The sequence below is a fragment of the Cyrtonyx montezumae genome, unplaced genomic scaffold (genome assembly GCF_038088225.1).
Source record: "Cyrtonyx montezumae isolate F1298 unplaced genomic scaffold, pur_monq_1.0 scaffold_9, whole genome shotgun sequence".
In the NCBI taxonomy this organism is placed as follows: Eukaryota; Metazoa; Chordata; class Aves; order Galliformes; family Odontophoridae; genus Cyrtonyx; species Cyrtonyx montezumae.
The window spans coordinates 13,429,735-13,445,409 of NW_027072100.1; the positions used below are offsets into that span (position 1 = coordinate 13,429,735).

General features: G+C 50.3%; 1 protein-coding gene across 1 annotated transcript in view; it reads left to right on the forward strand.

Annotated features, from left to right (window-relative positions):
• Window positions 1-3,074, forward strand: part of ATP9A (ATPase phospholipid transporting 9A (putative)) — a 46,576-nt gene extending 43,502 nt beyond the window's left edge. Inside the window, exons 27-28 of the mRNA XM_065754032.1 lie at window positions 472-675; window positions 1,748-3,074. Coding sequence (XP_065610104.1) covers window positions 472-675; window positions 1,748-1,884 — 341 coding nt within the window. The 3' untranslated portion in view covers window positions 1,885-3,074. The remainder of the gene's footprint in view (window positions 1-471; window positions 676-1,747) is intronic.
• The last annotated feature ends 12,601 nt before the right edge of the window (window positions 3,075-15,675 follow it).

The window sequence follows — 15,675 nt, forward strand, 5'->3', positions numbered from 1 at the left end:
TAATCGTGCTTTTGTGTGTCCCCATTTTAGGAGAAGTGTCAAGGAACAGAGGCCTCCTAGACTTCAGCTGACTTGTATCCACTCCGTGTCCATTGGGCACTGAGGCAATGCAGTGGGGCTTAGAAATATTTGATAGCCTTTAGTTTCTGAGTAGTGACCAACTGCTTTTCTGAGAGGATAGATTTTCATGATTAGAGAAGTTACCAGCTGCCAAAGAAGTGTGCGTTCATTTCCAGTTTCCACGTGTCTGTGAATAAGATGGATTATGATAACAATCTGGCCAGTAACTTTTTTCCTCATCTCCTTATCAGTTGTCTCCTAAATAGTAACAGATCTGTTGTTGTTCATGAAAACTATGGAATGTAATGACCATCTCAAGACACAGCTGTGTTTCAGCCTCTCCAAGACTTAGCAGTAGGTTTTTGGAGTTTTGACTGGTGCTCAGATAGAATACCCAATGCTCTCTTGCAGGCAGCATCATCATGTATGGAGCACTCCTTCTCTTCGAATCTGAGTTTGTTCACATCGTCGCCATTTCCTTCACATCCCTGATTCTCACGGAGTTGCTGATGGTGGCGTTGACGATCCAGACGTGGCACTGGCTCATGATAGTGGCTGAGCTGCTTAGTCTCTCCTGCTACATAGCTTCTCTGGTCTTCTTACATGAATTTATTGGTAAGGTTAAATACCTTTTCTCCATCCACTTGCTCTGTGACCTGAATAGTAAACATTAGTTGGATTTGAAAGGCTGTTGATGAAGTCAGCGTGATTACGTGATGATGCTTCTGAGCAGAAGAAACACTTTCTGAAGGATGTTTTATGTTTCCTTGTCATAGCAAAGCGCTAGAGGAGATAAAGATAGTCACTGAAGGCTGTGTTCTCTTCAGTGAATCTCATCCTTGCTTTCAGAGCTTCACCACATATCATCAGTCATATGGAACAGTGACCTTTTATTTCTATGTGGGAACTGAACTTGAGACTAAGAATTTGATCTTTTCTCGCTTTGAAAAATTTCGTCTTTTAAGTGGAAGAAGAGCTGCTAAAAGTCGCCCAATTTTATCCACTTCCTCACAGGCCCTTCTTAATTCTCCTTTTCCTAAATTTGCCTGGAGGGGAGCTGATCCGTGAGGTCTCCATGGGTAGAGGGAAAACATTGAGGAATTGCAGATTTCTGGATCCCCTCGATAGTGCAAATACCAGCTCTGTAGGCTTTGATCCAGGGTTTGTTCAGGGATCCACAAGATGTCACTACTTCTTCCTTAAAGCTCTTTGCTTACACGGAGGACCGTGAGGGTAATCTCCTCATGGGCTAGGTCTGTGTCTTGTACATATGAGTGTACTAGCTCTATCTTGAACAGTACTGCAGCTCCTTTTGTAGTGCCTCTGAGATGCTGTAACTGAGTTTGTTTGGACTACCAGCCAAGTTGCAGAGTCAGCATACACGTAGCCCTTTTAAAGAGAGCTCAGTATTCCCAGGAGATGGACAGCCCTCCTTCAGATGGGGTGTATATGTGCAGATGCCCGCCATGAGTTTCGTGCCCTGCTGCAGCCCCACAGAAATGTGTCATGCAGAAAGCTCAAGCATGTGTGAAAGAGGTGGAAAAGTGAGGCACCAGGATCACGAGGGCTTTGAGATTCTGTGTGTGGGGGGCGGTGAGGCTGAGAAGCACTGTTAGGCTGCACTGCCTTCCTGTGCCTCTTCCCTGAACATCTTTCTCTTTTGTTGATTGTGTTTTTCTCTTTACAGATGTTTACTTCATCGCTACTTTGTCGTTCTTGTGGAAAGTCACTGTCATCACTCTGGTGAGCTGTCTTCCCCTCTACGTCCTGAAGTACCTGAGGCGAAGGTTTTCTCCTCCAAGCTACTCAAAGCTCACATCCTAGGGCTGCTTTCCTTGTGCACCAGAGACAAATGCTGCACATGGCTGAGAGACAAAAATCATGTAGTTGTTACCGTAACGAATACGTCTGATATTTGCATAAGGATCATGTGGTAATCTCTATTACATGCTGCTTTATTGAAAAAGACTTCACAGCTACCGTGAGTGGGAGCAGAGTGGTACAAGGGAGTTCTTTGGAGAGTGGAGGCACTTTCAGTTCATCCACTTCTTGTTGCTTTTGTTCAACTTAACTGGGGTCAAACGCACACAGCTGTGATGATTGGTTTCCCACGTGTGGATGCAAGCATCCAGAAGCTGCTAACTGACCTCAAAATTTATATTTGACAATTTTTAATTTACTTTTTTTAAGTATCTGTGGCGTTCCTTGCAATGTGTTATGTAGTTCTCTATTATTCATCTTTTGGATTCAAGCAGGTACCTTCTTTTTACATCTTGGAAACCCCTTAGTGTAAGTGAAGCACTGCAGTGCTGACAGATGGTTCCTGGTTTATGGCATGCTGCTCCTGTGGTGGGGCTCAAATCCACACACACTCGAGAACCTGAGCATGTCTGAGATTCTTCCTCAGTGCTCACCCTGGTGAGTTTGGTGGTATCCAGCCATTGATAATGACAGAAAAACGTAATCCAAAATGAAGAAATTGAGTTTTGTTTAGCTTTTGTGCTTCCTGTTAAAAGGAGCTGGTGACATAATAGCTTTACTGTATATTTATTTGTATGGGAGAAAAATTGCCTAAACTAAAGCAAATTTCCTTTGGAAAATAAATTTGCAGTTGATCAGACTTGAAACGTGTTGACAATGTGAGAAGGGACTTGGTACTGTTCTGCAGTGTGGCAGACTGTCCTGAGTCCTTGGAGACTGCAGGGAGAGCTCACGGAGCTGCTGCTCCTCACTGCTGCCCCAGGCTGCTCCCTGCCAGGGCAGAGCAGAGGAGCTGCAGGGAAGCCAAGGTGCGCCCAGGTGGATGTTGTTCATGACAAAGTCCCTACAGAAGGCAGTTGGTGAGAACCTTCCCTGTGCTTCACTCTAAAAACCCAACTTGAATCAGAGGCAGGAGCAGGGGCTGTACGAAGGCATTAGGCTTATATGCAGAGCAAAGTAGTATGTGTGTACATTTTAATTCAGTGAGTTTTGCTTTGGTAACGAGGTGTAGCCCCCGTTGTAACACAGTGAGGATAGTTCCCTGGCTCAGGGGTGCAGCATTTATAGGAACCTTTTGCTGCTGGGGCTGGACAACCTGGGCAGCCTTCCTTGCTCTTGATTACAGAGAAGGAATATCAAAGAGAAGGGAATCCAGTTTCAAAGGGCTCAGAGAAGAAATGACAATGTTTGTAGCCTGGGGTGAAAGGAAGCAGCAAGTCCATGTGACCTTGTCATTATTTCAGGTGGGGAAAACCCTTTCATTCAGAAAAGTGTTTCCAAAACGTTGTCTTTCTTTCCTTCTCTTCTAAATTGTTCCAAAAAAATAAGGACAGTATGCATTTCCACTCCTTCGACACACGTGTTGTACTGGGAAAGCTGCTGTGTGTCCTGTCCTGCTCTGTGATTTGTCTCAAAGGATCGAAGTGATGTCAGTGCAGCCCAGGTTGGAGCAGCTGGGTGAGGTGTGGGTGCTGCTCAGTGCTGCTCTGCGTTGCCTTCACTGCTGTAGTTCTGAGCAGTGGCAGACGTGGATGTTCTGCAGTCCCCGTCAGTGTTTGATTTAAGTAGATTGAAATACGAGGATCAAGAGGTTTTTGGGCAGCTTCTTGCAGTCGTGAAGTCAAGTCCGTGTGGCCCTTTGGGAAATACATCATGGTACACTGTGTGAGATCCCACCCCCACGTGCTGTGTGAGGGGACAGCGGTGCCGAGCTGCTGCCTGGAGATACCTGAGATGAGATGTCTGTGGTACAGTTCAGTTTCCTGAAGTCAGTAGAGTTTACACTGAGTGGACCATAATTGCCAAATATTATCTTATGCCAAGAAAGGGATTTGCACTGTCATTTCAGTGACACTTATTGACCCGTACCTTCACTAGTGGATTTAGCAGTGGAGCAGTCTGTGGCCGTGTGCTGGGCTGGGGGTTGTGTTCCTCTGCAGTTGTTTTGCACAGGGATGTAAACCCAGGGGGTAATGTCTCTCTGGTTACACACTGCATTGCTCAGAGCAACCAGAAAATCCAACCTGCCATCTAACACAGAGCAGGAGCGAGGAGGGACTGCTGAGTTCTCCAAGCTGAGCACTTTATGTCTGCAGTTTATTTCTCTTAAGTTATTTAAGTACCTTTTTGAAGGCAGAGTTTGATAAGTATGTTCATGCTTACCAGGCACACGAATAAATGCATTCTCTGTTGGAAGTTTAATCTGTTTTCATTGAGTATGACCGTAATTTGTGCTTCTTGGAAGCAAAGCATTGCTTTGTTCTGCTGTAGCATCTTGTGTGTAGGTTCAGTCCGTGTTCTCTTCCCTCCCTTCTGCTGTTGTTCGGTCTGTGTGCTGCAGCAGTTCACATAACACACGAGCTGTGGGGCTGCTGAGTGCTGTGCAGTGCTCCTGCTGCCCTGGCTGCCGTGGGGAAGCACTGTGCCACTGTGCTGGGTTATGTGCAGCTTTTGTGACACACACTGCTCTGTTTTACATCGCTGCAGTAATTCCAGCTGTGTTGCAACCCTCTCTATTTTGTTTTTTGCTCTCACGTGCTTTTCCTCTGCAGTTTGCCCCAGGTATCTTTGCAAACACTTGTTCTGCTCAGCTTGTATTGCAGTTGAAATGAGGCGTTCTTTATTCAGCAGCTTAAATCTGAGCACAGCCTTATCAGGGCTGAGCGATGAGTGGCATCCCTGGTCCTCTCCGTGCTGAGAGCTGCAGCTGTGGTGGATCAAACAGAGCAGCTCTGAGGGCATTGGCCGTGGTCTGCTGCACAGTCACAATTAAATGCTGTGACAAACTCCCTTGCCTTCCTGAAGGGAATTTTGCTATGGCTGGGCAGAGTTGGTCAGGGAGCCGTGCTGAGTTTGATGCCCACATCCCCAGAGCTCGTGTTCTGGGTTATCTGTTAGAGAGCTGCTGCATCACAGCGTGCATCGCAGACCCTTCCTCTGCACAGGCAGCACTGTGTGCTGGGGAGGTGAGCAGCACTGCATGCAGCTCAGCATCGTGCTGTCACACTGTGCTGATCAGCTTGGCTCAGCTCCACGCTGCGTGGTGCAGACCAGGCCAGGCCTGCAGGGCTCTTCGCCGTGAGCCAGCTGGGCTCCTTTGTGTTCTTCATTACTGAGAGTTTCAAAGTGAATCAACTCTTTGATTTGCATGAAGTCCTGGGTTCTACAGCCGTGCCAATATGGTCCATCCCCACTGCCTCCTTCGATTTGTGTACTGAGATGCCTTCGGGGAACATTTTTAATTGTTAAAATTGGTTAAAAATTAAATGTCGATTTGATTTCTAACTGGGGAGATGGATTCTGGTGTCAAAATGATATCTACTGTGATGCTGATGTTTTGTACCTGTCATCTAGTTAAACAGTGTGTAAATACACTCTCGGTTCGAGAGAAACGTGAATGCCAATTATTTATTGTTCTGTGGAGCTGTCCGTTGCAGATGTGTAAGAACTTAAAGGGAATGTTGTAAAACAAGGCGGAAAAATAAATTTTATGCAACTTCTGTATTTCATCCATATCTGCCGGGTGTGATGTTGGGTGGGCTCTGTCAGACAAAGGGGAAGGCACCTGAACCAGATAAAGTAAATCTGGGACTTGAGAGATGAGCTAATTAAAACAGCCATTAGAAACCATCCCTCGGGCAATTAAATCTACATTTAAAAGTCCCTTTTGGGTTCTGTGTCCCTTTTGGGTTCTGTGTCCCTTTTGGGTTCTGTGTCCCTTTTGGGTTCTGTGTCCCTTTTGGGTTCTGTAGGCCACGGTGGCAGCACTGTCCTCTGCTCGGGGTGAACCTGCTGCTGTGTACAGGAGTCGATGCAAATGTTCATCAGCCATTTCTGCACGGTGAGTGCGGATGAGTGTTGTAGGCTCCACAAACTGCAGTGACAGCCCTCCCTCCCAGGTGTTACCAATTTCCCACCCTAAATGGGTTACATAAGCCCTCGTTAGTGGTTCTTTTAATTTATGGATGGTTTCTTTTAATGGTGAAATGTGTAATTTAAAAAAGTTAGAAATAGTTTTTCTCAGCTCGCTCTGGAAGGGGATGGGGAATTTCTCCCTTTTCTTTTTTCACCCAAACATTGCGTAACAGCAGAAATGTCAAAGATTTCCATGGGGTTTAATTTCATTCTTCATGTGGCTGTGGTCATGCAAGAAGTTTGAACACTGCAGGGGTTGGCAGATTTTTGGAAGATCACGCATCCTGGGATAAGTTTTCAGCCTGAGCTTTACCAAAGAATGCCAGGGGCCCTATTTTTCAAGTTGTGGTTGCATTATTATATGCTGGTGTCTTTTTTCTTTTAATGGGAGGAAAGGAAAAAAAAAAAGAAGGTGCTGGCTGGTAATTGGGTGTCGTCCTGTGGCCCAGAGCCCTGTGTGTGGCATAAGAGCCTATAGAGCCTTTGCCTTCCACCGTTCTCAGAGAAGAAAAGCGTGTCAGTTGTCCTCCCGCCCTCTGATGGCTCAGGTCGTGGCAGCCATACATCCTCTCTGCTGCATTAGCGTGGCAGTAAGTGTCATTGCCGTGACGGCTGTTCAGCAGCAAGGCAGTGCTGCTGGCTCCGTCTCGCAGGTAGGAAGCAGGGGAGGCAGAGGGGGTTACCTGGGCTGTACCCAGAACCCACAGTGGAGCGTGGAGTGCAAAACTGGGCTTGGATTGTCGGACTTCTTCCCCACCTTGAAGTCCATCTCCTAGGAAAGACACTTTTCCCACAGAGTACCCACACGGGTGCTTTCAAGGTAGGAATGGGAGCGCCGGCTTTAAAGCGAAACAAAGCCCTGTTGTGTTGTATGGAGTCTTGACGAATCACAACCCAATGGTTTTGCAGTTTGTCAGATTTCTCCGTCTTGAAATGGAGAGTGCACTGATGTTTTGCACCCCATGTAAGGCGGTGAGCTTGAGAAATGGGAGCAGCATTGACTGCAGGAACGGCATTGCTGTAGCTGCAAAAAGCTGTCGTGCAAGGAAGAATCTGCACGTTCTGTCGCACACAGCAGCGATCAGCAGCACTGAATCCTGGTCCGTGTGAGGTCGGTACCAAAACCAGCATCAGCCCCGTGCCTGCTGGGGTGCTGTGGCTCGTGGGGCTGCAGGAGAGTGGCTCCTGGCCCTACAGCTCTGGGTGTGGGGTGGGGGCTGTCTGTCACACACTGAATCTCGGAGTTTTGCTTGAAGCTGGGTACAGCCTTCACAAGGACATCCTTCCCCTCCTGTTCTTTCTCCCTTTGTGGCGTAGGACCTAACTGTTACTGACTGAGTGGGTTACACAAAAGGGCTTTAAAATCATTGCATTCCCACTTTAAAGCCTCCTTCTCCAGGCTTGCTGGAGCTGTGCATGTAAGGAGGAATATTGTGTGCTGTTCAGATTCTCTCACAGAAAGAAGTAGTAACAAGAACAATCTGTGCGAAGGAATTTAGCGCATTAAAGATGGGGGTAATAGTCATTCTCATTTGTCCTTTTATGTGAAACAGATTTTATTTTAATGTACACTCTGAGTAGCTTAACCATATCCAGAAACTTGTTTACCAGGGCAAAAGTCGAATTACTCGCACTATAAATTAAGAGCACAAGGAGAGGTGGATGGTGCTGAGTGCTTGTGCTCCCCAGCCCGAGGTGCTCCTGCAGACACACCTTGCTGGGCACGTGAGATGGGCATCTCCACGCTCATCACTGCAACACGGAACGCTCTCCCATGTGTTGCACATCTGCTCCGAGCAAGCTGTGCTGTGGCTCTGCTGTAGGCGTTGTATTCTCTGCTGTTGGACACGGATCCGTCCTGTGCTGGCTCTTACATTTTTAAGGCACGTCACTTCTGGTTCACTTTGTGCAGCGGTGGATTTCAGCAGCGTGTGACTTGTCAAGAAGCGATGCAGATTGCTGCAGGTATTTAAAATGAGGCTCGGTGCTGACGGAGCACGCTGCCTGTCCCAGCAGCAGCGATGCCCTGAACAGAAGCACTGCTGGTGCTGAGCCCACAGAAAAGGCAGGGGGTGCAGGGCTCCCCTTTACAGGACTGGTGTCACCTCTGTCAGACAGTGTCTCTACGCTGACCCAGCACTCCCCAGTTCCTCACTGTGCTGTTCCTGTGGGGCTGAGCCCCACGTCAGCCCGCTCCCCCTGCAGCCCAGCACTGCTGGGAGCTGGAGCAGGTCGCTCTCGTCACGCCATGTTCCCTCTGTGCCACTCTGCAGGATCTGTCCTCTGAGGGAGCGGGGCTGCGGTGGCACAGGGGCTGAGTGCAGAGCACTCGGGCTGCACGCACGAGCCTTTTCTTCACTTAATTTTTGAAAGCAGTTGGAACAGTCACATCCTGGTGTTCATTAATATAGCTTTAAATGTTTAATAGCCCATCTTGGCTTCATTCTAGCCTGCAGCGATTGCTTCAAGCCCAGCAACAAATGGAGAAGGGATTGTAAGGTCAAAGGTGAATAAAATTAAACACAGGCAAGAAATTTTTCTGCTGAAGTGTGAGCTGGAAACTAACACTGTTCTTCCCCTCGTCTCTATTTGCCTGTGTCCAAGGTACATACAAACCCTGGAGGAGAAGACCAGCTTCGAGTGGGACCCCGTGCTGCCACGGCCGCAAACGAACGGCTCCAAACAAGTGTTTGTCACAGGAACTTGGGCCTTCTGACAGCTGGGCTGTAAAACGAAGGCATTTCTGAAGGACCTGGCTCAGGTCTTATCAGACCCCAGCTATTTTTCCTCCCCCAGATACACCTCTTCCCAGTCTGCAGTGTCCCTTTATTTGTTTGTCAGAATGCCTCGCTGCCATCCAGCTGGATGCAGATAACTGAACCGTGCAGCACTTACACTGTAGGCTGAAACTTGTCCCAGAATTTATCAGGCAAGTGTTTGTGTGAGGAAGCTGTACTCAAAGCTGCCTGCTCCTGCTCCCGGCGGCCTCGGGCCTCCCGCTGATCGCATTTTGACATCTGATCTTTCCTACGCACCAGGAGAAATGATCCAGGAAACAAATTTGTAGAGTAAATTTGCTATTTGCAACGCTGAGCCCGCAGGGAGAAAACCTGTCTGAAACGAGGTGGAGAAAAGCGCGTGGTCCGTGCTGCGGTGTGCCCCAGGGCACCCGGCTCCTCGCCTGACTCCTGCCAGCCCGTGTTCCTGAGGTGTGCAACTAATTTTTGCAGGTGCAACCATAAATAGTCTTCAGCAGAAAGAAACATATTTCACATCGGAGTGGCAGCGATTTCCTTCGGCAGCGTCTGCGCCCTCCGGGATCTGTCCCCGCGAGGATGCGGGCGCTGATGTGTGGGCGCTCCCTCTCCGCTCCCTTTCAGCTCCCGTTCCCGTTCTGCCTCCGAAGAACGTAATGTGACGAAGCCTTCAGTAAAAGCAGAGCCTGAAGGAAATATCAGGTGTTAACATCCAATAAAAAGCTAACAGGCTCGAGTGAAGTGGGACTGCGAGGTACCAATGGTACGGCCGGGGCCGACGCCGCTGGCAGGTAAGCACCAATTACAGACCTGCACTCCATCACGAGCTGAGCTGCCAGGTCCACCTTCTGTCCCGAGCACCTACAATGACATTGCGAGCGCCTCCGCTCCTTTCTGTAACTGGATGCAGTTGCTCCTGAGGAAACATAGGGAGTAAATCTGAGGTGCTGAAAGAAATACTGCGCTAGAAATGACGCTGCAGGGAACGTTTTATATGCTTTGGAGTAAATTAATGGCTGGGATTGGGGGTTTTAGGAAAAAAATCTTTGTGCACAAATACACGCTTAAAAATACACTTTCTTTCAGACACCAGCCACTTTAACAGCGGTGTAAATCAGATTTTACAGACCACATATTTCAAGTATGAAGTTCATTAAAAGTGTGAAATTTTAGATCAGCTGCCGGGTGTGGCCGGAGCTCCAGCAATGAATCGTAAATTGTGCTCGGGATGTGATATCAGACTCCCTCTCCCTGGTGGTGATGCTGAAGGTGTAGGACCGCCTTCGTCATGATCGTGATTTGATTCAGCTGTCAGGTGATAGAGTAAATGACCGCATCAGTGTTTCCACCCCAGCCCCCTGTGCAGGTGCCTAATTGGATTAGCTTGTTGTTATTAATCAACCAACCTCTGTCTTAACGCCACTGACGCCCCCTATTACAGCCAGCACCCCGCTGCCCATGACTGCCCTCAGGCACGAGGCATCCCTTAACGCAGAGGGGCAGCACTGGCTTGGTGTGCTTCAGCCATCCACACCGTGCTGATGGGGATGGGCGCTGCTCTGTGAGCGTGGTGGGGTCACGGTGGAGGTTTGCTGAGCCCGCCCTGCTCCGGCCTGCGGCTGTTGGCTGCAGGTCTCCATGCAGACAGTGACTGCAGCTCTGGTGCTCAAGCACGGAGAGGAGCAGGTTGATGGTGAGTGCTGTTCGCTGCCTTTCCCTGCACTGAGAAGCACCTCTCCGGCTCCCAGAGGTGACTAATGCTCTTCCTAATTACTGCAGTGCGTAATCGCTCCTTTCAGCCCTCTCTCTTCTCAACCTCACCTTCAAAACTTGGGAAACAAGAACCAAGAACACGCAATGGCTTCATAATCTTAAAGAGAAAATATCTTTGGCACAAAACCGGTACCTTTACGGTCTCATCTCGGGTTCTTAATTGCTTAGTTAGTCTTGCTTCTAAAAGGAAGCTCAGTTTTATCCTACACGCTTGCTTGCTGAGAGCCTCGGAGCTGCTGAGCTCGTCGCTGATAGTGGTTTGTAAGGCAGTGCCAATGTGGAAGGCTTAAGTGTTCCCTGAGAACAGTGTTTGATGTTTGGCTAGAAGCATAAATCACAGTGCATAAACATCCGTCGCTGCACAAGTTTGCTAATTGAGTGCACCGGGAGAACTTTGGTTGTGGAGAAGATCCAGAGCCATTTGTATGCACTAAATGCATCCATTGCTCTCATCCTCGAGCTGCCGTGTCTGGGTGCTGCTCGCACAGCTCCTGCTCCACCTGCACCTCCCCTTTCCCACAGCACTCACCATGAAACCCCTCGTTCAAGAGCCAGGGTGGGGCTGTGGGTTCCTGTGGGGCCGGTCCTGGGGGATGAACCCCATGCTGCCACTCAGAGAAAAGCAGTTTGGTTTTTGCCTGGGAAACGAAAAAAGGAAAAGATGGGGTCGGGTTTTTCAGGAGGCTGAAGTGCAGAGTGGGTGTTGGTGCAGCTGCAGGTGTGGGTCCGGTGCTGCTTTTGCTTGCAGCCTGACATGGGGTGATGGGCATTGCCATACACGCCTCGTTGTGTCGTTGTGTGACCGCTTTGAAATGTGTTCTGCTCCGCCTGGAGTCCTGAACACCGGTAGGAGGCAGACGTGGTAACAGGTAAACGGGAAGGCTATAGCCCAGGACGGATTGTATGGGGCAGCTGCAATAATTACATCCTCACGTCCCTTAAGAGGACACTAATTCAAGAGCTGCCTGACTAAAGGCAGTGAGAGTGGGGCCCTATTGTTCTGTGAGTGAGGCAAAAGACATTTATTTTTTCCTTTACAGGAAATTTTTGAGGGGAGGGGGAAGAGAAAGCATGTCCTCAGCACTTTCTCCGACATCTTTCTTATTTGTGGCTTTGTTTTCTGAAGCTGCCTTTGTCGGGGGGCGAAAATAAAAATCACTCTTTACTCATAAAAATTAGTTTTAATATTATATTTAATATGCAGCTCCGATCCCAGCAGCCCTGATCCAAGCCTGCAGGAGCTGTATGCAAGCAGTTCCCGAGCCACGTGGAGATCATTACAAGATCAGACGCTCTGTTTGCATCTTAATTAAGTGCGTGAATACTTTATTCAGACAAGTGCATTGTCAGAACGGGCTTCGGTCCATGCACGCTTGTTGGAGTCACGGTGCTCTGGGATCGTTACAGGATCGGAGGGGGATGCCAGTGTGCAGCAGGCTGTGCCGTGCCGAGCCGTGCCGTGCCGTGCCATGCCGCGGGCGCTGGGACTCTCGTCCTGTGCTCAGTGGGGCGAGGATTGGAGAGGGCACAGTGGATCCCTTCTGCGGGGGCCGTGCAGGGCCGTGCCCGTGTGCGTTGTACGTGATGGGGATTGTACGTATTTACCTTGGAAGGGAGATCAGCTTTTGTCCGAAGCGCTGTTGTTGTGAACCTGAAATACCTTTGCAAGTGGAAAACAGAGATGTCTCCGTGGAGTTTATGATGATAACTCTCTGGGCAGCTGCCCCGAGGCCCGCGAGCACATCCTCAGGAAGCCTTGATGTCTTATCTCCTGGAGAGCATGTGATTTTTTTCTTTTAAATGAGCGGTTTGGTTTTTATTGCAGATTAACGGCTCGGAGCCAGGCAGGCAGCACGGCTCCCAGCAGGGAGTGATGCTGGGAGGGGGGGGCTGGCTCCCGGCACGCTGCTCCCCATCCCACTCTGCTCAGCATCACACTCCCCATGCCAGGCGGGAGCTCCTTGCTCAGCTCCTCGGCCGTGTGCCCGGCCCACAGGGCCTGCAGTGCTTCCCAAACCAACCCGTGGGCCAGGGCTGGGAGATGTGCCTCCTCCCACCCCCTTCCCTCCATCCACAAAGCCAGGTGTCCTGGTGGCAGATTCGGGGGTGCCATACGTGCAGTGGGGCCGCCCTGGGGGGGGGAGGGATGCGGTCCGGAATATGCCCCTGAAAGGAAGAGGAAGTGTTCTCCTAAAGAGGGAATAAATAGTTATAAATATTAGCTATTAATAGCTCCTACCTCCAAAAATAAAATCCCTTAGTGATACCAAAATAAGAAAGCAAAGGAAAGTCGGAGGTATTTGGCCTTCCTTTGAAAAGGAAGCTAAAAATAACTATATATATATAAAAATTTCTTGTTTCTAGGGAAAGTCTCTGCCCCCGCATCCAGCCTGCACAGTTATATAAGACTTGAACTGTATCCCCCTCCCGCTCCGCGGCCGCTCACAACGCGCTGCGAGCGCAGCCAGATGGAGAAAGGTTCCGTCAGGAAAGTTTAACTCAGCGGGGAAGCTGCAGCCAGTGGAGGACACGGTTCTCTCTCTGAGCTCTCCAAAAGCCTTGGAAAGCTTACAGTGGTGTCATATGCTGCTTTGGGGAATGCTCGCAGTCCGGAGGCGGCCGCCAGCCCTCTTTCGCTTCCTTCTTTCTTTATTTATTTTTTTGCTTCGCGCTGAGTTTAATTTGGGTAGCAGGATTCAGCATTTTCAAGTTGGAAAAAACTTGGTGGAAGAAGATATTTTAGGAAAACCCTGTCATGTGAACTAGCGGGAGCCGATCAAACCGAGCTATTAAAAGAAAGACATCGTATTTTTAAACGGTCCGGACTAGGGAAGCCAACCTGCGTGCCATGACTGCCGAGCCGTGACTGCTCCCCGATTATAGCTCAGCGTGGGATGAGGTGAAGCTTTCCGTCGGGGTCGCCCATTCTCCGCTCGCTCTGGGATACCCCGTGGCAGGACCCCCCACCCTCGCCCCCCAGGGTGCCCCCCACCTCCCGCTCCCCTGCTCTGCTGCAGGATCCTGTGCTCCCATCTCTGCCCACCTGCACTTTGCCCACCCCCCCAGCTCCTCCCCAGCTGGTGTGGTCCCAGAGAGGGGGGCAGAGCTGCAGGAGGGGTATGGGGTGCACAGCCGGTGGTGCTGCGCCCCTGCCCAAGCAGCACGGTGACACTGGATGCCCCTTCCTGTTGGAAACAGAAAACGAGCAGCTCTGATTTTGCTTCAAGTGATGCAGATGGGGGATCTGGCGTGGAACTGGCTTAGGGAGTGTGCTATGCTGGCGTTGGGGGTGAAATCTGTGGGCTCTGAAGAAGAGCAGAGTGTTGCTGGGTGCAGCAGGACCGGATCCATCCCAGAGGGGAGCTGGGGCCTGGGGTGCACCCGCACCCACACCCACACCCACCGCTCTGTGGGGCATCATCGCACCCACAACGCCAGGGCTGCACAGGGCTGAGAAAGGGCAAATCCTGGAGGTGCCAGGGCAGCCTCGTGGTGCTGCTCTGAGCTGCTCCTTCCTCCAGCACCGCGGTGCCTTTGATGTGCAGGATGAGCCGTGAAGGGAAACCTTCCAGGCAGCAGCCCAAAGGTGACACTTGCAGATGACATTGCTGCTCAGAGGGCGGAGGGGCTCATCCTCTGCAGGGGAGGAGGACCGCTCTCCCCGGGAGCCCCCGGCTGTGTGTGTGGGAGGGATGCTCGGCCCCATGGGGTGACTGTGCAGTGGGATGGCGCTCCCCAGCACCCTCAGGGCTCAGTGGCAGCACATTGCATTCACAGGGTGCGGAGCTGGGGAAAGTATTTCCGCCCCTGCACGTCCAAAAATGACAAAGGCTAGGAAAGTGAGGTGCGCTGAGTTTCCCTGGCCTGCCTGCAGTTGCTAGCCTGCAAGACAACAAACTAGAGAAGCAGAAAGTTTGATTGTGATACCTCCTCCGAGTCGATTTTGGGACTGAGAGAGTGAAAAATGGAAACGGCGCGCGGGTGCCAGGCGGCCCTCTGCTCGGCGCCGGCCAAGTCCCGCTGCAGTGACTCACTCCCCGCTGCTGCCCAGGGCTCCAGCTGACCCCGGCAGCCACCCCGGCTCCGTGGGGCTGAGCGGTGCTGTCAGAGCGGGATCGCTTCTGGGGAGAAGCAGGGGCGAGCAGTGCAGGCAGCGCAGCAGCACACAGGCGCCTGTTAACGTGGCAGTGAAAGCTGCATGTGGCAGCAGCACACGGCTGGCGACATCTTGGACTTTATTTTCCTGTTTTCTTTCGCTTTATTTTCCTGTTTATACATAGTGCGTGTAAACACACCCACGTTGTCTTGGTTTCGGAGGCTTCCTCGGCTATTTCGTTCCTGCTGAGCTCCACGTGTATCAGTGGAAAGCTGTGGGGCTGCTCCTCTCTCTTCTAAAGGGATCCAGAAATAGAAGCAGAGAGGTCTGCAAAGTGCCACCAAACAAATTAACCCCTATTATTTTGTCTCACTTTTCGTCTCCTGTATGAAGACTTGAAGCAGCACTAATTAGAAGCCAAAGCCCGTGCCAGTAACGCGATGGGTATTAATAAGGTGCTGGCAAATTTAAAAGACGTAAATGTGAGCTTGGGACTCGAGTTCTCTCAATGATTTATTCAAAGGTAAAAGCAGCAGCAGCCTGGGCTCGTCCCTGCTGGGAAGAAGGAAAACTTCTGCACAGAAGCCCCGTTGCTCTGAAAGGCTTTGCAGTGCCTGCAAGTTTTGTTTAAAAAGCACACACTGGGATTTTTAACATCATCCATATTTCTTTCTTTCTCGCTCTCTAGCTTTCTGCTCAACAATTAAGTGCTTGTGCTGCAGACTGAGAAAGCCGCAGAGCTGCCTTGGCCCGGAGCTGGGAGACGTCATGGATTCCTGAGTGTGAATTTTGCAGGAAAGCCCTCGGTTTGGGAGATGGAGGCGATCCAGGGGTTTCCATGGCACTGGGATAAACAGGAGGAAACAGTGAGGGAATCCCGTTATTTTACAGCATTCAAAGACTATAAACACTCGGAGCAGGGAAGGAAGTGGCCTTTCCCTCTCTAGTAACCCTCATCTCAGAGCAGAGAACTGACTTCACTTCAGGAACAAGCTCAGCCCAGTTCGGATCCCTCTTAGCACCTCCAAACAGAGGAGGCGAGCAGGAGGGGTTCCCTCTGTCTGGGCAGCATTGGTCGAACATGGTTTAAAGAAG